The 23,701-nt window shown below is 38.8% G+C and overlaps 3 protein-coding genes and 1 long non-coding RNA gene across 4 annotated transcripts; 3 read left to right on the forward strand and 1 right to left on the reverse strand.

Annotated features, from left to right (window-relative positions):
- The first annotated feature begins 358 nt into the window (after positions 1–358).
- On the forward strand, positions 359–3,256 carry LOC129447671 (uncharacterized). The gene is made up of 4 exons (XR_012370023.1): positions 359–1,397; positions 1,612–1,715; positions 3,016–3,087; positions 3,176–3,256. It is a non-coding gene; the product is annotated as an uncharacterized lncRNA (long non-coding RNA).
- Positions 3,257–11,686: 8,430 nt separating this feature from the next.
- Positions 11,687–14,747, forward strand: LOC129433816 (zinc-alpha-2-glycoprotein). Its single transcript, XM_055192509.2, has 7 exons — positions 11,687–11,918; positions 12,438–12,695; positions 12,804–13,079; positions 13,184–13,459; positions 13,535–13,642; positions 13,772–13,804; positions 13,954–14,747. The coding sequence occupies exons 1-7, from the start codon at positions 11,846–11,848 to the stop codon at positions 13,980–13,982; spliced, it is 1,053 nt and encodes a 350-aa protein (XP_055048484.2). The 5' UTR covers positions 11,687–11,845; the 3' UTR covers positions 13,983–14,747.
- Positions 14,748–15,862: 1,115 nt separating this feature from the next.
- Positions 15,863–22,495, forward strand: LOC141349088 (major histocompatibility complex class I-related gene protein-like). Its single transcript, XM_073868559.1, has 7 exons — positions 15,863–16,104; positions 17,022–17,279; positions 17,954–18,238; positions 20,923–21,207; positions 21,292–21,411; positions 21,565–21,637; positions 21,735–22,495. Exons 1-6 carry the CDS (start codon positions 16,050–16,052, stop codon positions 21,624–21,626), a joined length of 1,065 nt encoding a protein of 354 aa, XP_073724660.1. The 5' UTR covers positions 15,863–16,049; the 3' UTR covers positions 21,627–21,637; positions 21,735–22,495.
- On the reverse strand, positions 18,270–21,062 carry LOC141364309 (uncharacterized). The gene is made up of 2 exons (XM_073868560.1): positions 20,910–21,062; positions 18,270–19,820 (listed from the first exon to the last, which is right to left on the reverse strand). The coding sequence occupies exon 2, from the start codon at positions 19,534–19,536 to the stop codon at positions 18,799–18,801; it is 738 nt and encodes a 245-aa protein (XP_073724661.1). The 5' UTR covers positions 19,537–19,820; positions 20,910–21,062; the 3' UTR covers positions 18,270–18,798.
- Positions 22,496–23,701: the final 1,206 nt, after the last annotated feature.

The following is a 23,701-nucleotide window of genomic DNA, read 5'->3' on the forward strand; positions in this document are numbered from 1 at the left end:
GTATGCTAAACTCAAGCATACTTTTAATGTGTTTCTAAAAAGTGCACTAAAGGTACACTGGTAATAAATATATTTTTAATTACACTTTTTATAAGTATGCTTAACTCAAGCATACTTTTAATTTATTTCTAAAAACTGCACTAGAGGTACGCTGGTAATAATTATATTTTTAATTACACTTTTTATAAGTATGCTAAACTCAAGCATACTTTTAATGTGTTTCTAAAAAGTGCACTAAAGGTACACTGGTAATAAATATATTTTTAATTACACTTTTTATAAGTATGCTTAACTCAAGCATACTTTTAATTTATTTCTAAAAACTGCACTAGAGGTACGCTGGTAATAATTATATTTTTAATTACACTTTTAAAAAGTATGCTAAAGTCAAGCATACTTTTAATGTATTTCTAAAAACTGCACTAGAGGTACACTAGTAATAAATATATCTTTAATTACACTTTTTATAAGTATGCTAAACTCAAGCATACTTTTAATGTATTTCTAAAAAGTGCACTAGAGGTACGCTGGTAATAATTATATCTTTAATTACACTTTTTATCAGTATGCTAAACTCATGCATACTTTTAAGGTATTTCTAAAAAGTGCACTAGAGGTACGCTGGTAATAATTATCTTTAATTACACTTTTAAAAAGTATGCTAAACTCAAGCATACTTTTAATGTATTTCTAAAAAGTGCACTAGAGGTACACTGGTAATAAATATATCTTTAATTACATTTTAAAAAAGTATGCTAAACTCAAGCATACATTTAACGTATTTCTAAAAAGAGCACTAGAGGTACGCTGGGAAAAAATATATCTTTAATTACACATTTAAAAAAATATATGTTAAACACAAGCATACTTTTACAGAAGTTTTGGTGTATTGAGAAAAAAAAACATATTTTTTTTAAAAACATGTACATTAATTTTAATAGGCTAACATTGCAATTTCAACATCATATCATTGAACATGCATTATATATTAATTTTACAAAGTTAATCCACATAAATTTGTTAGTGTTTATATTCAAACAAGACACGTGACGGACGTGACTAAACCTCATTGGTTCTTGGGATTCAGTACGTCACATTGGCTTCCTGATTCTGTTGTTCGATACACAACGTGCGTGATCGTTGGTAAATGTGGATTAAAAGTTGAAACTAAAACTGTTAAATTATATATAGTGATCATCAGAGGACTTGGCTGAAACAACGCGATTCACATGGATTACTTCGACGATGGTTTTTATTGTTGTTGCGATTAACTTTTTGAAATGTGAGCAGTTTTTAGTTCAAGTATCAAGTGGATCTGACATCGAGGGGAAATATACGTTTGGATTTCATTAAAAGTACCTCGGTTTTTGTTTGAAGATGAATGAGAGAACATGAGGGTAAGTTAAGTGATGCCAGATTTTTGCTTTTTTATTTTTAGTGAACTATTAAATAAGTAGAACATTTAGTATTACAGTATGTCTTAATTTTAACCCAGCTTCTTCAAGCGTGTATGTTGTGTGGCTTTTGGAACATACATTTTTTTGTAAGTAAATTTAGGCATTTCATTTCTCTTGTTGTATTTCAGAAATCTTAACAGCCTGTCTTTTTTAGCACAGCGGCATTCAAATTGACCAATCAGAGCCGAGAATTTCTAATAAGTCGAAGTAGAGATGAACAGATGAAGATACGGCCCATAAAAATACTTATTCTTGGTGGTAAGTTTTAAGTTCTACAGTATTCTTATAACATTTAGATCACTTTTACGTTTTTCTAATGCTAATGTTTAAAGAGTAACTACCCTAAACCAACTTTTTTTAGTTAATGATCTGTAGAATGATTTATTAGTGTAAGTTTTGGATATAAAGTGTTTCAATACTACAATATATGGTGTAAAAACGTCTGAGTGCTGCCCTCTTCAGGTTGAACGGTGGCTACTGCATTTTAATTTTCCTATTGGATGTTGGGTCCAAAAAATATGTTGTGACTAACCAGGTTCAAGCTCACTACACCCTTGTTACGATCTCACCACACACTTGGTACAAGCTTAGTTCGTCCTCTCTATCTCCATTGGGATCTGCCAACTTTTCTTGCATTTTTCAAATATTGCCAGTGGGTGGAGTCAGGCTCTGACCAGGGGTTTAGTTACGCTTCAATGCAATGCTAGTACTAGACTAAAAGGTATGTTTGAGCTGTCTTCTCTGAAAATAACTGAAAATAAATTTTACCATAGTCCTTTTTGCTTTGTTTTTTACATCCTCTAATGTTTCAAGATACTAACTCAAAAATAACCAAGTAAAAATGTTTTGACAATCGGCGTGAATATACCACAATAAAACAGTAAAACTCAGAACAGAACTCTGAATGTCACATTTTACACTATCAGCATCATATCATAATATGTTATTCTGTTCGTTTTGCTTTTTCCTCATATAGTAGTAAAAGTGAGATCTCACTTGTCTCTCTTATTTCACCTGACACTTTTACACAACATTACAAAGACATTAATATATTACTAACGTGATTAGCCTGCTGGATGAATTGTAAAAAACAGCACAATGTAAGCACTGCTAGTACAGGCTAGCTGAATTTATCTTAATGATTACAGAGATAAGACACATAAAAAACTTGCAACCTTTCTCAGTTTGCACATCTGGACAATTCTTCACACATCATAGGTTGTAAATTTGGGTAAATCCAGCAAACGAGTAAATTTTAGTGATTCTGCTGTCACTCTGCTTTAAATCTCCCGTATCGGAAACTTAACCTTGAGTCAAACGTGGAAGTTAAGCGTGCATAGAGTGCATTGGCATGACTTCTGATTTCCTTAAATCTCCTTAAACAGAGGCAAACTTTTCTTGTAAGCAAGACCACAATAGACATGTCAATGGAAAATGCCCTTGGTTAAAATAAAACACAATTATCAAAGTAAAGCATATCCTGTACACACAGGTTGCATTATATCAGTGTCAGTGAGTTAAGCCTCCTATAACCCTGTATGTTCAATGTAACTTGTAGAGTGCCATGTAGCGACGGATCAAACGGACACTCATGTCAAGCTTGATGAGGACACAGTCAAAGCTTTAAAAGGTAAACTGAGGAGTTAACAAAATTCTAATGCATATCTATGTTCATTAATTATTGGTTAATTTTGTATATTTCTGTTTCCTTTTCACAGACCTTGTGATTAAGTCTTCAGTGTCTGAATGGCAAGAAGAAGTGACCCTCCACTTAAAGGCGGAGTCCACGATGTTTGGAAAACGGTTTGGAAAGGAGACGGGCCGACCACCAAAACACACTTAGAGCCAATCAAATCAAATCAAATGCCGGGCCGCGCATGCGCGGGGCGGGTCCACCAACAGAAGGTCCAGATTCCACCGGGGCAGGGGCGTGCCCGTCCAGGTGACTCCAAATATCAACATTGGCTTTCAAACATCATGGACTCCGCCTTTAAACGTGACATTTAAACTGCTCTGTGTTTTGGTTCAGCCATTTGCAGGTTTATCTCGAGTTAGTTCAAATGCACTTCTGCATTTTTCCCAGTAAATTTTTGTTTAGAGAATTACATTATTATGATTATATGAATATTCAATGGTTGCATATAGTGTACTTTTCATATTGATGTATTAATGTTCCACAATTTGATAAAAGTAGCTCATTGCATTTCACTGATCTTTGTTTTATATTGTAAAATCATTTCAATAGCAGTAAATAAATACATACTTAGTTGTTTCTTTAACATTTAATTAGTTGTTAATGATGGAAGAAACCGGTTCGTATGTATGAATACAGAAAAGGTATCATTTTAGAATGAGTTAAAACATGTTTTGGTGGCAAACATGCAGGTAAAATACTACATATATAACATTCTAATAGTATACTGTACTGTAATTCAAATGTCACATACAGTACATTAGAAATGATTTATTTTATGTATACAAATGTGTGGGCAATATATTATTATTTCATTTTGTATGCTATATTATTTATGTAATATTATTATATCTGAAATTATTAAATTATATTTATAAATGTTTAAAATGTGGGTTCAAATGTGCTTCAAGTTGTAACTGAATACAATTTTAGAAAATAGCACAGTTGAGTACACTTAGATTGTCTTAAGTTTGTCTTAACAAGTACTAAATACTACTTTTTAGTATATTAAGCACAATTTACTGCACGAAAATAAAGCGCTTTTGGTACCTTAAGGTTGTGAACTTACAGTGTATTTTAGTGAACTTTTTCACCTGGGAATACATTTTGTATATTATTTTAACATACTACTAGTATATTTTAAAGTAGATTCGTAAATGTTTAAAGGTGGGTTCAAGTTGTAATTAAAGATATTTTTTAAATACAGACCTAGTATATTAAAATGACATTTTAGTTCAACTTCATGGTGTCTCAAAATAGCACAGTTGAGTACACTAAGATGGTCTTAAGTTCATCTTAAAAAGTACTTAATACTACTTTTTAGTATACTAAGTTCAAAATTAGTGTGCGAAAATAGAGCACTTTTAGTATAATGTGGAAAGTGTACTTAAATTGTGTATTTAAGTGAACTTTTTTCACCTAGGAATACATTTGGAATATTATTTTTACATACCATTAGTATACTTTAATGTATATTTAAAAATGCTTAAAGGTGGGTTCAAGTGTACTTCAAGTTATAATGAAATACATTTTTTAAATACAGACATAGTATGTTAAAAATACATTTTAGTTCAACTTCATGATGTCTCAAAATAGCACAGTTGAGTACACTAAGATGGTATTAAGTTCATCTTAAGAAGTACTAAATACTACTTTTAAGTATACTAAGTTCAAAATTAGTGTGTGAAAATAGAGCACTTTTAGTATAATGTGGAAAGTGTACTTAAATGGTGTATTTTAGTGAACTTTTTTCACCTGGGAATACATTTGGAATATTATTTTAACATACCATTAGTATACTTTAAAGTATATTTAAAAATGCTTAAAGGTGGGTTCAAGTGTACTTCAAGTTGTAATTAAATATATTTTTTTTAAATACAGATCTAGTATGTTAAAAATACATTTTAGTTCAACTTCATGGTGTCTCAAAATAGCACAGTTGAGTACACTAAGATGGTATTAAGTTCATCTTAAGAAGTACTAAATACTACTTTTAAGTATACTAAGTTCAAAATTAGTGTGCGAAAATAGAGCACTTTTAGTATATTGTGGAAAAGTGTACTAAGTGTACTTAAATAAAGTGTATTTTAGTGCACTTTTTTTTCACCTGGGTAGTTGTGACAACTCAGCTTTGTTGACATGACTTGTAAATCTGAGTTGATTTAACAAAAGAATTTAAGGCAGCAAAGTATTTTTTACAGTGTAAGTTGTACTTTAAAAAAGCAGTAAATTTTACTTAAAAAAAGTTTGTGCAAATTGTTACGAGGATTTTTTAAAGTAAATTTTACAAGTTGGTTTTTTCAGTGTATTCAGGGGTGTTACGTCTTTGGGTTCTTTCTCTATTTTACCTTTTCTCATTTACTCGCTAGTTAACCTATTAGCGCTTCCCCCAGGTGTTCCTCATTTTCTCACCTGCTCCTCATCTTGTGATTTACCTCCCTATATATAGTTCCCTTTTTTTTCCCTTCCTCTGTTGGATTATTATAAGATGGTCACGTTGTGTTGTGTCTCACTCTGTGTTAGATACGGAGCCGTGCTCCTGTCCTGTCCAGTCGAGTCGAGTCTTTGTAACTATCTGTGATAAGCAGTTTCTCCTGTGTGTTACCCAGTCTGCTCTCTGTACAGTTACTCTGCTGAGGAGGTGTGTGGAAAGAGCCTTGGCAACTCAGGCGCTCCAGTATTTCTCCTCTCTCTCTCTCGAGCCCGTCGCTGCTGCCGCAGCCGGTCACAGCCTGCCTTTGAACGCCGCGGTGTCGGCCAAGTCTGTCTGCCTACCCCTGGTTACACAGCCACGCGGACAAGTTTTGCTTTACCTTTTAAAGGACTGTGACCTCCTAAGTTTCATTACCTGAGTGGCTTTGCCTGTGTTTTGTTTTATTTTCTTGTTCACCAAGTGCCACTACCTGTACGGCTCGAACTGTGTATATTAAAGCAAAAGACTCACCTGCTAATTTGCCTTTGGTCCTCTTTTGTTCCCGTGACAGAATAATCCAACCAGACCACATGAATCCCGCGGAGGATAATCCTTTTCAGGCTGCCATTGAGCTGCAAGGTGCTATGCTGGGCAGACATGACGAGGAACTCGCTGCTACCCGTCATGCCGTTGATTCTCTCGCTGCCCAAGTAACCGATCTCTCCCAGCAGCTTCACCTTCTCCGCATAGAGCCCTCTCCCCCGAGACTCCCGGAGGCTCCGGAGCCGCGTGTGAATAATCCCCCGTGCTACTCTGGTGAGCAGACTGAATGTTTATCATTTTTGACGCAATGTGAGGTTGTTTTTTCGTTTCAGCCTGCCACCTATGCTAGAGATCGTTCCCGGATCGCCTACGTCATCTCTCTTCTCAAGGGACGGGCTCGAGAGTGGGGAACGGCTGTTTGGAACACCGATGCCGGTTGTCTGGCTCAGTATGTCCTGTTTAAGGAGCAGATGTTGCGGGTTTTTGACAGGTCTGTCCATGGGCCTGAGGCTTCTCGCCTGTTGTCCAGCCTCCGCCAGGGCAGGCGCTCGGTGGCGGATTTTTCCGTGGAGTTCCGCACTTTATCAACCTCCTGTGGATGGAATGAGCCGGCGCTGGTGGCTCGCTTCATTGAGGGTCTAAATGCTGATATCAAGGATGAGGTACTGGCTCGTGAGGTTCCATCCCGTCTCGACCCCCTCATCGACCTAGCGCTACGTGTTGAGAGACGTTTCGAGCTGCGCCGGAAGACGCGTCATGTGGAGACGTCACTCCTCTCTTCCCCGGCTGCCGGATCCTCTTCCTCAGCCGTCCCCGACACTGAGCCGATGCAACTAGGCGGGATTCGCCTTTCTGCTGCCGAACGCCATCGCCGCATCTCCAACCGGCTTTGCCTCTACTGCGGCTCGGATGATCACTTTGCCTCCTCCTGCCCTTTAAAAGCCAGGGCTCACCGGTAGAGAGAGGGATACGGGTGAGCGCCTCCTCTTTTCCCCCTCCTCCTCTCTCTCGGACTACCTTACCGGTCTCCCTCCGCTGGCCGAGTTCCTCGGCTTCTTGTCTGGCCCTCATTGACTCTGGCTCCGAGGGTAGCTTCGTGGATGAGGCATGGGCTTTACGGCACGGCATTCCGCTGGTGAACCTTCAGGAACCCACAACTGTATTTGCCTTGGATGGGCGGATACTAGCTAAGGTTGGTCGTGTCACTGCACCTGTGAGTCTCATCGTATCTGGCAACCACCGAGAGACTATTTCTTTTTTAGTTTTTCACTCCCCTATTACCCCTATTGTTTTGGGCCATCCTTGGCTGGTTGAACATAACCCTCAGATTAACTGGTTAAAAAGCTCCATTCTGTCTTGGGGTCTGTCATGTCATGTGAAGTGTTTAGTCTCTGCTGTGTCTCCTGTTTCTTCTGTTTCTGTGTTTCAGGAGGAACCGGGTGATTTATCAGGGGTTCCTGAGGAGTATGCCGATCTGCGAGCGGTTTTCAGTCGTTCCCGGGCTGCCTCTCTTCCTCCGCACCGTCCTTACGATTGTTGCATCGAGCTCCTCCCGGGCACCACGCCCCCCCGGGGAAGCCTTTATTCCCTTTCGGGTCCCGAGCGTAAGGCTCTTGAGAAATATCTCTCTGAATCTTTAGAGGCCGGTACTATTGTCCCTTCCTCCTCTCCTGCTGGTGCGGGGTTCTTTTTTGTGAAGAAGAAAGACGGTTCGTTGCGCCCCTGCATTGATTACAGAGGTCTTAATAGCATTACCATTAAGAATCGTTATCCACTCCCCCTAATGTCGTCGGCCTTTGAGATCTTGCAGGGGGCGCAGTTCTTCACAAAACTGGACCTACGTAACGCGTATCACTTGGTGCGCATCAGGGAGGGGGAAGAATGGAAGACGGCTTTTAATACCCCCCTTGGTCATTTTGAATACCGGGTCCTCCCCTTCGGGCTCGTCAACGCCCCCTCCGTGTTTCAAGCCTTGGTCAATGACGTTCTCAGAGACATGTTGAATATTTTCGTGTTTGTTTACATTGATGACATTCTAATTTTTTCCCCCTCTCTCCAGGTGCATGTGCAGCACGTTCGCCAGGTCTTACAACGTCTCCTCGAGAATAAGTTATTTGTTAAGGCTGAGAAATGTACGTTTCATGCGCGCACTACGACTTTTCTTGGCTCCGTGATTTCCCCCCAGGGCATTAGTATGGATCCCTCTAAGGTTAGTGCCGTCACTGATTGGCCCGCTCCGGACTCTCGCGTCTCGCTTCAGCGGTTCTTAGGGTTTGCCAATTTTTACCGTCGGTTTATTCGGAATTTCAGTCAGGTGGCAGCCCCCCTTACTGCGCTTACGTCTATTAAGACCCGCTTTAGTTGGAGTGACGCTGCCCAGACGGCTTTTGATCACCTTAAGTCTCTTTTCTCATCAGCCCCCATTCTTATTTACCCCGACGTCTCTAGAGAATTTATCGTTGAGGTGGATGCCTCCGAGGTGGGTGTCGGGGCTATCCTCTCCCAGCGCTCGCCCGCTGACGGGAGGATACACCCTTGCGCTTTTTTCTCCCACCGGCTTTCGCCGGCCGAACGTAACTATGATGTGGGGGATCGCGAACTCCTGGCCATACGTCTCGCGCTTGGGGAGTGGCGTCACTGGCTCGAGGGGTCGTTATTGCCGTTCGTGGTCTGGACAGACCACCGTAATCTCGAGTACATCCGTTCGGCTAAAAGGCTCAATGCTCGTCAAGCCCGTTGGTCTCTCTTTTTTACGCGTTTTAATTTCACTATTTCCTTTCGACCCGGTTCAAAAAACATAAAGCCTGATGCCCTCTCTCGTCAGTTCGCTCCCCCCGATTCTGTTCCCACCGTGGAAGGCATAGTTTCGCCGCAGATGGTGGTGGGAGCGGCGGTCTGGGGAATCGAACGTCTGGTTAAACGTGCTCTTTCCAACACAATCACACCGCGTCTCTGCCCCAAGGGCTTACTTTTTGTCCCACCTACCGCTCGACGTGCCGTTCTCCAGTGGGGGCATGCCTCCAAGATATTTGCACATCCTGGAGTCAGAGGTACTATTGCCTCGATCTCCCAGAGATTTTGGTGGCCCACTCGAGAACGTGACGTCCGCCGCTTTATCGCGTCTTGCTCTGTTTGCGCCCAGACTAAGTCTAGCAACCAGCCCCCCGCTGGCCTCCTTAGACCTTTACCCATTCCGTCGCGACCATGGGCTCAGATAGCGCTTGACTTTATCACTGGCCTCCCGTTGTCCGGAGGCAAGACCGTAATTCTCACCGTTATCGACCGCTTCTCTAAGACCGCCCGTTTCATCCCGCTCCCTAAGCTTCCCTCCGCTAAGGAGACTGCGCAGATAGTCGTTGACCACATTTTTAAGATCCACGGTCTCCCCGAAAATGTCGTGTCAGATAGGGGTCCACAATTCTCCTCCCTGTTTTGGAAGGAATTTTGTCGCCTCATCGGGGCTTCTGTCAGCCTTTCCTCTGGTTTCCATCCGCAAACCAATGGACAGGCTGAACGCGCTAATCAGACTATAGGGCGCATCTTACGCAGTCTCGCTTTTCGCAACCCCGCTTCTTGGTCCGAACAGCTCCCGTGGGCAGAATATGCTTATAACTCCGCCCCTTCTTCTGCCACCGGTTTATCGCCCTTTCAGAGCTGTCTTGGGTACCAACCACCGCTGTTTCCCGCCTCCAATTCTGAATCTAAGGCGCCCTCCGTCAAGGCTTTTATCGAACGCTGCAAACGCACCTGGAGAGCGGTGAGGTCCGCTCTTTGTAAGTCTCGGTCCGCTACCCGTCGAGCTGCCAATAGGCATCGCATTAAAAGTCCGCGTTATATGTGCGGACAAAGGGTCTGGCTTTCTACCCTCAATCTCCCTCTCCAATTCCCCTCGCGCAAGCTCGCCCCCAAGTTTATTGGACCATTTCGTATCGTTCAGATTCTTAGCCCGGTTTCTGTTAAGCTCCGGTTGCCCTCTAACCTTCGTCGCGTTCATCCGGTTTTTCATGGCTAATGTCTCAACCCCGTCATTCGCCCCCCCCCCTCGCCCCGTTACCACCCACATTCACGTAGAGGGTTCCCCTGTCTATCGTGTCCGTAAACTCCTTGATGTTCGCCCCCGTGGTCGGGGTCGTCAGTTTCTGGTAGATTGGGAAGGTTACGGTCCGGAGGAGAGATGCTGGATTCCTGCCCGGGACGTCCTGGACCGCTCGCTCATTGATAATTTCTATCGTTCTCGCCAGCCCTCCTCTAGTGCGCCAGGTGGCGCACTTTGAGAGGGGGGGTACTGTTACGTCTTTGGGTTCTTTCTCTATTTTACCTTTTCTCATTTACTCGCTAGTTAACCTATTAGCGCTTCCCCCAGGTGTTCCTCATTTTCTCACCTGCTCCTCATCTTGTGATTTACCTCCCTATATATAGTTCCCTTTTTTTTCCCTTCCTCTGTTGGATTATTATATGATGGTCACGTTGTGTTGTGTCTTACTCTGTGTTAGATACGGAGCCGTGCTCCTGTCCTGTCCAGTCGAGTCGAGTCTTTGTAACTATCTGTGATAAGCAGTTTCTCCTGTGTGTTACCCAGTCTGTTCTCTGTACAGTTACTCTGCTGAGGAGGTGTGTGGAAAGAGCCTTGGCAACTCAGGCGCTCCAGTATTTCTCCTCTCTCTCTCTCTCTCGAGCCCGTCGCTGCTGCCGCAGCCGGTCACAGCCTGCCTTTGAACGCCGCGGTGTCGGCCAAGTCTGTCTGCCTACCCCTGGTTACACAGCCACGCGGACAAGTTTTGCTTTACCTTTTAAAGGACTGTGACCTCCTAAGTTTCATTACCTGAGTGGCTTTGCCTGTGTTTTGTTTTATTTTCTTGTTCACCAAGTGCCACTACCTGTACGGCTCGAACTGTGTATATTAAAGCAAAAGACTCACCTGCTAATTTGCCTTTGGTCCTCTTTTGTTCCCGTGACACAGGGGTAAGTGTATTTTGTATATATTGAAAACAAGTTCACAATTTACCACAAAACCAGCAAAGAAGAATTTAAACCTTTTATAGTGGTTTCCCAGACAGAGATTAGCTTAAGCCAGGACAAGGCCTTAGTTTAATTAGGAAATATAACTAGTTTTAACAAATATCTCTTACTAAAAACATTACTTTGTCTGCATTTTGAGGCAAAACAAAGGTCACTGATGTATTTTAAGATATACAAGTGGTTTTCAGTTTGGACAGCTCTTAAATTTATTTTAGTTTTTATAGTGCATAATTTTTGCGTCCCTCAAGTTTCACATGGATTTGTAAGCAATTGCTTAAAAAAAGTAAGCTTAAACTGCTTAAAATTCCATGTAAAACTTACTTTAAAAAGTGGATGCAAAAATGATGCACTATATATAATTTTTTTTTAGTAAATCCAGCGCGTTGTTTTTTTCAGTGTAGTTTAATCCCTGTCCGGGAAACAGACCCTTAAAGTGTTAATGAATATTAAAGAAAGGTCTTATAATTTGTCTGTTCTTGCCATTACAATCTGAAAATGTATTTAATAATTTGTATCTTACATAGTAGTGATATCAAATGAAAAAAGTAAAGGAAAAACTGAAACTGCATAAGCTCACAGCCTGCATGGTTTTAGTCTAAAGTTCACCCCAGAGGCTATAATACTTCACATGAATTTCAAATCATTAACTTAAATGAAAACATCACATCGGTGGAATGAGACGTCATTTTCAAGTCAGTCATTTCGCTTTAAGTACACTGTATGGATATCAACAACATGAACAAACAAATGATTGTGCTTTTGCTACTTTCACTTCCAACAGCTGCTCCAAAAGGTAAGATTTTCCGTAAAACCAACCTGTATTCAAATTTAAATAGAAATATCTCATAATGTTTATAAATAAGGTTTAATGTTAGATGTTATTAATTAGTGTGAAATGAGTGAAGATAACAAAACAATAGCAAACAAAAAAGAAAACATTCCCTATATCTGTTTAATGCACATTTGTCAGACTTAGTATTAGAATTACATTATGAAACATCAGTTTACATAGTTCTTATTTTTATGTTTTTTAATCTCTTTATAACCTCCAGATTTTCTAGTGATTAAGCTGATGATTCACAATAACTAAACATGGAGACATTGAATCATTTTTGCAATATTGAAATATTTAAGGAGTTTCTTTCTTTTCTCTTCCATGTAATCAAAGTTGTAATAGCTGACACTTTAATCCCAATCAGTTTAATATATAATCTTTACAAGGATATAAGTTCATTGCTCATACCTTTCCTAACTTTGTTTTTTCAAAAATATTGTGTTGTTTTTATTTGTTTTGTTTTATTGTTATTCACAGGCTCTCATTCTTTGTGGTTGCTTGCAACTTACATTAAAGGACAAACACAATTTCCTCAGTTTAGTTACGTGTTGATGCTAGATGACGTGAAACTTCTGTATTATAATGGTGAGACAAAGACTGTTAGTAGAATAGGAAATACAACAAATGAAGACAACGTGGTTGATTTGAAAGAGCTCATCGCCTTAAGTGACAATATAGAGAAATCTTTTCTAATTAAATGGGCAGTAGCAACAGAAACCCAAAATAATACTGAGGGTAAGTATTGTTAAATCAATCAGTTTGATTGTTCTGTAATTATGAAATATTTATGCACATTTTGTTTTGACATGTGTTTAACTTATATTTTACTTGCTTTTATATCAGGTCCTTTTGCCTATCAAAGACTGGTTTTGTGTGAGCTAAAGGATAATGGTGAAGGGGGACAAATGATCACACGAGATGCTTTTCAAGGTTTCACAGATGAGCTGCGATATCTTGATAGGAATTTTACATATCATGGTACTTTAAATATCACAGCTCAGGTGTTGAAATGGCAGCTTGACATCTCTATGTGGCGTCATGAAAATATGTACTACCCAGTCTGCATGAAAACTCTCAAGAGTTATCTTGAAAAAAGGAGAAATCAAGTTAATAGAAAAGGTAAGATGAGAAAATATTCAGCTTACAAAAAAAGAAACGTAATAATTTAGTCCCCATTTCGCAACAAAGCAAATGATGATCTGCCAACTACCTTTCTTTAACAGTGAAACCAAAAGTCAGGCTTCTCCAAAAAGATCTGTCTTGGGTGACGTGTCTGGCAACAGGATTTTACCCTCGACACATCAACCTGACCCTGTTCAGAGATGGACAGCCTGTATCTGATGATGAGATTAATGGAGGAGATTTACTGCGCAATGATGATGGGACGTACCAGATGAGGAAGATCCTGAAAATCAGTGAAGAAGAACAGAGAGAGAAACACAAATACACCTGCACTGCCACACATCTCAGTCTGGACAACAAACTGGACGTCACTTTGGGTAATTCATACCAAACACCAGACAAAATCATATCAATCTGTATGTGAACTTTGCTCATGGGTTGTTTTGTTTCAGAGTATGATCATGGGACACCATTTAAACCCGTGCTTTCCACAGTCCCAACAGTTTTGGCAGTTATTGTGACTGTGGCTGCAGTTATTATATGGAGAAAGAGACATACAGGTAAGAGAGGAGGTGAAAGGAATAGAAATGGTCTAAAAAGCTTAGTATAACTGGTTAATCCAAATCAAAATGGTATTTTTATATGATAGTACTTAGTTGTCATTAATAACAGATTTTTTTATGCTGTAGCTTCTTCTAAAAGTGAATATTCTTCTGCTTCAAGTAAGTAATATCATATCATCTTTTTAGAAAAAGCCAAAGTAATTTACGCATGATGTGTTTTTATATATACATTGCTGGATATTGAATATACATTTTCTGGCTTGTATGTTCTTTTTAATTATTAAACTTTAAATTTCTTTTATTTTCAGCATCTGAAAAACATGTTTACAAAGAATAAAAGATTTGGTGTAATCATTATGACATGAAGATACTTAATTAAGTGAAGAAACATTTTGAGGACATAACTATGATTGTTAAATAAAAGGGCAAATAGTTCCTTAAATAAAGAATGAAAGAAACACAGAAATCGAGTAAAAAAACAAAACACCACCAGCTTTGTTGTTTTAACAAAGATTTAATGTCCATTTATGTTTCACTTATAAATACAGGAAATATGTACACAAAATTGAAAACAAAACAATTTTCAGGACTAAGTGTCTTCTTCAGGCATCAGTCAGTATAGTGTGCCCTCTCTTGGCCGAAACACATCTTGAGCTTTTTTGAGGAGACTGAAGTCCTGAAGTCATTCGATTGGAAATTGGGATTTGGTTTTATTTGGGTTTGATAGATCCTGCGGTTTCCTGCTGTTGCTCAGGTGGAAGGGAGTTTACCTTGGATACTTGACTCTTCAGCTTATACTTTTATAATGTTTTTAATAATACATGTAAATTACAAATTTCCTGTATTTTCTGGTTGTATTATAAGAGACTGAGAATTCATTATATATGATCACTATACCATTGCAAACACAACAAATCTAATGGTGGCCTAAGACCTTTGCACAGTACCGTATGTACCGTGCAAAATTATTGGTTGTTTTTGCAGTGTTATAGTGATCATGTATGGTTGTTTCTCAGTCTCTTTAATAGAATACAACCGGAAAATGTGTATAGTATTAAAAGCTATATAAAAGTGTAGGCTGATGTGGCAAGTTTTTATGGTAAACTCCCTTTTTACTTGAGCAATAGCAGAAAACTGCATGATCTCTTAAACCTAGATGAAATCAAATCCTAATTTCTAATTTTAAAGAAATTAGTCTTTTTTACTTCATTCTGCTCATTCTGCTTTGTTTAGTGCCAGGAGAGGTCACACTAAACACTGACGATGCCTGAAGAGGACGTTTAGTCCTGAGGATTTTATTTTTTTATTTTTGTGTACATATTTCCTGTATTTTCTGTTTGTATCTTAATAAAACAGATTGAACAATAAATATGGATGGACATTAAAACATCTAGAATAACAATTCTGGTGGTGGTGGCCTAAGACATTTGCACAGTACTGTATAATTGTTTTATTTTATATATTTTATATATTTTTTTAAATGTTTGAGGTGTCTGTGACTAGCAACATTTTTTTTTGTAAATCACTGAAATCAGTTGAGAAATGTAATCATTTTCGTGCATCTCTCCTGTTCACGTGCATGTATTTATATGGCAGTCTTGCCAGAAGTCGTATGGGGGCGCAGTTGACTTGTGGCAGCAAAGGACCGAAGCATTCAGTTTTCAATCTGACATATTGGCTACATGTGTACTGTATGACACAAACACTGTTATTTTGTTGTTTAGACAATATTTTGCTGAAGTACAGTTATATTGTAAAAGCAAATAATTAACCCATACATCTGCTGTGGTACTGTTTGTACAAACAAAATGTGTGATATCTTTGTTTAAAAAAGCTATTGCATGTTTCTCATTTGGAATTTACATATTTTTACAGTTTCACTTTCATTTTGTAATAATCAGATACGCTTCTTTTCTTTGATTACATCAATACTGTTATTTTGAAAATTTCTGTACACATTATGTAGGCTATAAGCACATAACAAGTGTTAAAATACAGTAGTGGATGTTTTATCGTATCATTTTAAATGCCACGAAGACCAAGCGTCATAACAACGGGAAGATGGCTGATTATATGCGCTTTTATATTACGATAAAGCTTTAGGATACTCTTTGATGTCTTGTAAATAAAACATTTGTATGGTAATTTTGTCCATATTGATTGAGAAAAACCGTTATGATAACGGTTCACGATTTGTGTGTAAAGCATTGTTTTAAGAAGTTACAGGTACTCGACTTCATGCGCAGATCGATGGGCGTGTGACATCAAGATACGTATTTCAACTAGCTCTCGCGGTACTGCCATACATCGATCGAATTCAGAAATACTCACAAGAGTGCAGCGAAACCTCAATGAAGTTTGTCCTTTTAGTAAGCGCTTAAAACATAACATATAAATATCAGGAATGTACAAAATTCTTGTCCTTATTTTACTTTTGGTTCCAACAGCAGCTCCAAAAGGTAAGATTTCAAATGAAAACCTTTTTTAAACAAACTTGTTTTCAAATTTAAATAGGAAATATCTACCCAGACTTCCTGCTTTTTGACCACACTGTACTGAGGGAAAAGTGTGAATTTATGTGAATATTGAGATGTAAAATAATTAAAGTAATGATATAAGCGAAGATATGAAACAAGAAATAACATGCCAAATAAAAAAATAGTTAATGTAAAGTCTTTTATTTTTGTTTCGATGACTGTTAAATGCACTGCACCAAAATGTGCTGCATTAAAAATTTAAATATAATAAAGAACTTAACAAATTTCAACTTACTACTTCAAATATTTTTTAATGTTTCTACGTAAGTTAAACTTAATTTTAATTAGTTTAACTTATGTAGAAACATTAAAAAATATTTTCCCCAAGTTATTTTGGTAATACTTTACAATAAGGTTCATTAACATTCGTAATGTATTAATTAACATGAACAAACCATGAGCAATACATTTGTTACAGTATTTATTAATCTTTGTTAATGTTAGTTAATAAAAAAAGCTTTAATTGTTTGTTCATGTTAGTTCATAGTGCTTTAACTAACGTTAACAAGATTTTAATAAAGTATTAGTAATTGTTGAAATTAACATTAACAAAGATATTAAATGCTTTATACGTGCAGTTCACTATTAGTTCATGTTAACTAATGTAGTTAACTAATGTTAAATAATGAACCTTATTGTAAAGTTTTACCGTTATTTTTTACTTATTTGCAACGCACCAATGGGTCAAAATGTAAAATGGTAGGTTTAAAAGCCCATTTAATTGTATTTAAATTAAGACAGCAAAATAATTTTAGCTGCAGATTTCTACACATTATGTTTTTACAATTAATTAAACCAAATTTCAAATTTTTGTTGTTTCAATGTTTTGTTATTCACAGGCTCTCATTCTTTTTGGTTGCTTGCAACGTACATTAAAGGACAAACACCATTTCCTCAGTTTAGTTACGTGTTGATGCTAGATGACGTGAGACTTCTGTATTATAATGGTGAGACAAAGACGTATTTTCGAAGAGGAAATACAACAAGTGAAGATACTGTCTTTGATCTTAAAGTTTTCTTCACCATAAGTGACAATATAGAAGCATCTTTTCAGAACAGATGGGCAATTGCAAAAAATACCCAAAATCAAACTAACGGTAAGCATTCATTGCAATTAGTCTTTTTTATTTGATAAGGAAAAGGTACAAAGGCTGTCACAAGGGCTTCTAGTACCAGTATGTCTTAATAGGAACTCTTTGGGGCGGTTTCCCTTTAGGTTAACAGGACTAGGCCTTAGTTATATTAGGACACTTAAGTAGTTTTTACAAACAAACCTTATACAAATACTGGTGTGCATCTTGAGAAAAAACAATGGCACTGATATAAGTTAAGATGTGTCAGGGCAAGGTGTTTTTAAATTAAGGCAAACAACCATTTTAGTGTAGGATAAGCAGTGGTGTCTGGAGAAGTGGGTATACTCTAAAATTATCCCCCTTGTAGAAGTGGGTATACTCTTAATTTATGCCCCCAGTAGAAGTGGGTATACCCTATGCCATCAAATAAAGAGGTGGGTATACTCCGTATACCTGCGCATACCCTGCACTACACCACTGAGGATAAGCCCTGTCCGGGAAACTGCCCCTTTAAGTTGGATGGTATACTTTATGAAAAGGGTACTGCCCCAGTGACATTTTTACCTTTTTTTGAGAGTGTATAGTAATTACTTTTGAAAGCACCTTTAATAATCTGTTTCACAAGCACTACTAAAACAGGTAGCTATAATTGTGTTTGACATTTTTTCATTGCTTTTTTATTTTATTTTATCTCTCAGTTAAAGGTCCTCTAACATTGCAAACACGATTCTTGTGTGAGCTGAAAGACAATGGTGAACCAGGACAAATGATCACACAAGATGCTGTCCAAGGCTTCACCACAGATGAACTGCAATATAAAGACAAGAAATTTGCATATCATGGTACTTTAAATGTGACAGACCAGTTGCTGAAACTTCATCTAGAGATCTCTCTGTGGCGTCATGAAAATTTATACTACCCGAACTGCATAAAAACTCTCAAGGCTTATCTTGAAAAAAGGAGAAATCAAGTAAATAGAAAAGGTAAGATCACTGACCTGCTGGTCAAACTGATAAAAATTACATTAGTATAACCAACAATAGACTTACATTAGTATTACTAAGCTTTTTTGCCAGTAACACCCTCTAGTTATTCCAGATAAATTTCTGTCTTCTCTGATGATATGGATGTGGCTTGAAATAATAATCAATTTATTTATTTTTTACAAATGTGACATACTGAACAGTTAAGGCAGAGTTGTATTTTCCTGGGGGAATGGGGGGTTGCTGTTGTGGCTGATGGGGATGAGGGGGAGTCCAAAACAACAGAACTGTCCAAAAAATTAAAGAGGGATTAGGAAGGGGTCTGGACCAGGCCCCAGAGACCGAACAGGACCAAGCCCCAGGGTGGAGTCGCTGGTGGGAGGAGCCAGGGTGGAGTGATGTTCTTACTACCCACCCTGGGGACGGACAACGGCTTTAACAACTGGTGGAGGATTCAGGGTGTAGCCGAGCGAGCAGAGAACCCGGGGGGAGCCGAGGAACCGGAGGGGCGGGGCAGAGCTGGTGGGTCTCCCGACCGAGACGTAGGAGGTGATTTGGAACTACGAGGCGGAGCCAGAGCAGGGGAACCCCAAGGCGAACGCCCGTAGGAGGGAGGAGCCCCAAGGCGAACGCCCGTAGGAGGGAGGAGCCCAACGAGCCGGAAGGGTGGAGTGAGAGACACTTGGTGAGCGACAAAAACCCGGAGGCAAGGACGGGACGACGACGACCGACCAGGGCAGAGCCTGAGTGGTGACGATGCCTGGTGACGTCGCTGTAGAGCCGGGAGCCGACAAAGGGGAGGGAGGAGAGACCTGATGCAAGCCCACTGGTCCGACGTGCCGAGGCGACCTCTTAGTCTCAGGGAGCAGAGGCGGAGAACTGGAGATCTCCCCGAAAGACGCTGGCAGAGAGGCACGCCACGGCTCAGTCGAACCAGCGCCAATGACACACTGAGGATGAGTAGGGGTGTTTCGCTGTGATGGCTGCTGTGGCTTCAAACTGGCTGAGATAGGCAGAGGAGGTGGGAGTGGGAGGCTGGGTGGGACCAACAGTGATGAGGGGGAGCTAGATGGAACCAGACACCAGGGTGGTGCCGCAGGCAGAGCCAGAGAGCAGGGCAGAACTGGGACCCATGGTGGCGCTGGCGGTAACAGGAACCTGGGTAGAGGGAGAGTGATGAGAGAGACCATCTGGGCTAGGTTAGTGAATGACATGTTAAACATGGAGGAGAGACTGACAAACTTAGGGACAGCCATCTTGGGCCGGGCAGAGAGTTCAGGGAGCTCGGGGACGGCCATCTTGGGCCGGGCAGAGAGTTCAGGGAGCTGGACAGAACCAGCGGAAGTGACAAAGGAGGGGAAATGCCCACAGCACAGTTTAAAAATGTAAAAATGGCCCCAAGAGACGTAATGTGCTCACCTTCAGCAGCGTGGAGGTGGACGTCTTCCTCAACGTCATCAGCAGCTCCCACAGCGAATGATGGACAACTCGGCTCCCGCACCTGGTCGGGGGAGGGATCCGGGTTATCAGCAACACTGGGCTCAGGGGTTCGCTCTGGCTCACTAGTCGCGCTTGCCGGGTTCTAAACAGGATTATTAACAATGAACTGAAACAAATACAATAACAAACACAAAACCCTGACAGTGGCAGCTGGTGGCATCTTTTTTGCGAAACTCGTATTAAGCCTGTCATGTGTGTGGCTCGTCATGTCAAAATATGTGTTCGGCGCACGTACGTGCACAGTCAAAAGCACAGCCTAATTACAAAGTATAGTTTATTTGACAATAATAAATTAATTAAGCAGGGCTGTTGATTTAACGCATTAATTCAGTGCAGTTCATAATAGAAACAAACAAATTGTTGGGAGTGCCCTGGTTCAATGCATGTAGCAGAATGCAGTAAGGATGTCATTAAATTCAATATATGGGGGCAAAATTACCAATTGGGTTTTTAACTCATATTGTATTATTAAGCACGAGCAATAAAGCTGTTTTCCCAAATGTGCATTGTGTTCGCCGACGAAACACAGCAAATATTGTACACTTTACAATATGCTTGGTTATTTTCATTTCTGGTGAGTTTATAATTCATTGAGTCATTCCTAAAGACATTAGCTGAATTGGAAATCACATAGGCCTACTGTATTTGTGCCATAAGCCATTTATTTAACATTGTTTTACTAAAGGGAAGTATAAACAGTTTAATATTTAGAACTGTAATGGCCACAATATGAGTAATAAAGCCTAATAATGCTGAATCAAATTAAATAATGTTTCTTCTTAAAGCTAGCAATCTTAACACAATGACTCCATGATGATGATATTTTGGAAGGTAATGTTATTTATATAAAATAAATGTTATTTTGGTGAAGCTTTAATTCCCACCCAGAGAGACAATAAATATAACAACAGCGAAAAAAAGACAATAAGATGGCCGAACTGTTGTCTGTCTTTCCTAATGAGCTAAACACCAGATCATAAAAATGCCCCCCCTTTGACCAAATACATTAAGGTATTTAGCAGATGCTTTTATCCAAAGCGACAATGAGAGAACAGTTTACTTACATGTAAAATGTTGTCTTGTGAAAGGGAACGGAACATACATTATTGCAACAGTTTTGTAAGCAAAAAAAACAACATCCTTGAAAACAAACTATACATCTGCCTATTACCATTGCTCAACAGTGAAACCCAGAGTCAGGCTCATCCAGACAGATCTTTCTTATGGGTCTCGGGTGGTGTGTCTGGCAACAGGATTTTACCCTCGTCACATCAACCTGACCCTGTTCAGAGATGGACAGCCTGTATCTGAGGATGAGATCACTGGAGGGGATCTGCTGCCCAATGATGATGGAACGTACCAGATGAGGAAGAATCTGAAGATCAGTGAAGAAGAAAAGAGAGAGAAACACAAATACACCTGCACCGCCACACATCTCAGTCTGGACAACAAATTGGACATCAGTTTGGGTAAGAAAACAAAAAACATCAGTCAAAATGATGGATGTTATCTCTGAATCTATATATGATCTTTGCTCATGGGTTGTGTTTCAGAGTACGATGGGACACCATTGACTCCAGTTATTATCACAGTCCTAACATTTTTGCTATTTGGTATTATTATTATTGTGGCTGTGGTTAATATATGGAGAACTCGACAAGCAAGGAAGCAAGGTGAAAGGAATAAAAACGCTAATGATTAGTAAAGTTGGTTAAGTTAAATGTAACATTTAAAGTATTTTTTTATATCTTTTAAGAATTTAAATGACAGGACTTCATTTGACAGGTAAATTTATTTAAAATATTAAACATTCCTTTTATTTTCAGCATCCAAAGAAAGTGAGGTTCCAATATTACAGATTTCACATAATCATTATGAAAGGAAGTAACAAGTATGAAGGTACGAAACATTTTTAAACGGTGAGTAAATAAAATGGAAATTGTTCCTGCTTAACTAAAGAATTTATAGTATTTATATATTCAGTTTTATATTTCAGAGTTACTGACTCGACAGCCTCTCAACGTTCCTCAGCACTTCACAATGGTGGTGTGAACCATGAAGTACTTCATGTGCTTAATTGTGGTCATCATTTTTCATCAAGTCTACGATGTTCAGGATGGCATTAATTATTGTTCACTCTTAGGTCAACAAGACTCTTATTTTGCACTGTTTGTTTCACTTAAATGAACCTGAATGTATGAAACTTGGATCAAAGATAGTCAGAGTTGTTTTTATTGGTTCTTCATGGCATTACCAAGTATTTTCAATGAAGCTATGTCATTATTGCTGTATCCTAATTGTATTATTATTATTAGTATTAATCTATTAATTATCTACCAATCTCTATTAGAACTGCTTCATCTTTTTTTAAATGTAAGTCCTTATTCTCCTTAGTGCAACTAGTTACAACTTCTTTATTTTTTATCTATTTATGTGTACTGTATAGATTCTCTTGTTTACACATGGCTGAGATTGTGTGTTTTTTTTTCAGGATTTTGAATCACTTTTGGATACCTTGAGTTGTGTTAAATCTGTTTTATAAATAAAGAGTAAGAAAGAAATATCTTATTATTGAATCTATGCAACTGGATAAGTCGAGGCCTTTTTTTAATGTGGTGTTTTCAACAGTCCTGACCTGCTCTAGACCCCTTTTTAGGGAGACTTCAGCCCCCCCCCCAACTATCAACTCTCAAGAAAAACTATATTTTTTATTACATGAAAATAATTTATTTGTCAATAAAAATGACAATAACAAAACAGGCAGATGGTAAAGGGTCACCATTTCTCGATATGCACTTGACGTCATTTATGGTGCTTTGTGGAAATTTCTTAAGTCTGCTGGAAAGCAACTTTGAATAATGATAATGTTGTAAACCTGTTAGATGCTTTTTTACTATCAAAGTCAGTCACTCACTCACACACAAACACAGGAAACAGGATATAGTGTGGGGGTGCAGTTGCAAAGCAAGCTAACTTAACCAACAACTTGCAAGTCAATTCAACCTATTATTTGTGAAAAACTGACATACAATTTGAAATTGTTTAACTTAATTTTAAGTTAAAGTAACAAACAAACAAATATATGTTGATTTGACAAAAATGCTGCATATTTTTACAGTGTATTAGAGGGGTTCTGGTTTGGAACAGACAGCAAGCCACACTCTAAAAATGTCTGGGTTATTTTTGACCCATAATGGGTAAATATCGGACAGAACACACAGCTGGGTTAAAGTTGACCCAATGCTGGGTTGTTTTAACCCAACTGTTGGTTTATATATGTCCCATGGTTGCAAAACAACAACCCAGCATGGGCTAATATTTAACCCAGCATGTGTTCTGTCCGATATTTACCCATTATGGGTTAAAAAATAACCCAGCCATTTTAAGAGTGTCTTCCCAAACACTGTTCCCCCAGTTTGAAAATAACACATGGATTGGACCATGTGTTTGGAGGATATTACAATTGTTCCCACATCATTTGTTTACAAATCGATTTACAGTATACGCACAAAAATATTGTCAGTCATGTTTGATTTATTCCATGCACAATGCATGCAGTGGGATAGTGCTCACTATTAGTGTTTACTTTATGCCTTCTCAGTGGGAAAGTACATAGACTATCACTGTTTCAAAAAGAGATTTAAGTGTTTTTTTTTAGATAGACGTAAACAATATTGGACAGGTAGACTAGATATGCTGATTTGCTGATCTGTGACTTGTATGGAGAAATTTCGTTTGCATTTGTTTGTGTGTTTGCCCTATGGATGCCTACTATGTAACTTCTCAGTATTAATACTTATGGTTTTGCTTGGTGTCTTTTGTACCTTGCTTACAATGTATACAAATTTGGATTCAAAGAACCTTAAACAGTATGCTATTGAAACACATAAGCTGTTGAAAGGTTTAAGCAGATGTCATCTGTGTCACAAGACTGCAATATGACCTCAAAGGTATATTTATTAC

The sequence above is a fragment of the Misgurnus anguillicaudatus genome, chromosome 6 (assembly GCF_027580225.2).
Source record: "Misgurnus anguillicaudatus chromosome 6, ASM2758022v2, whole genome shotgun sequence".
Taxonomy (NCBI): Eukaryota; Metazoa; Chordata; class Actinopteri; order Cypriniformes; family Cobitidae; genus Misgurnus; species Misgurnus anguillicaudatus.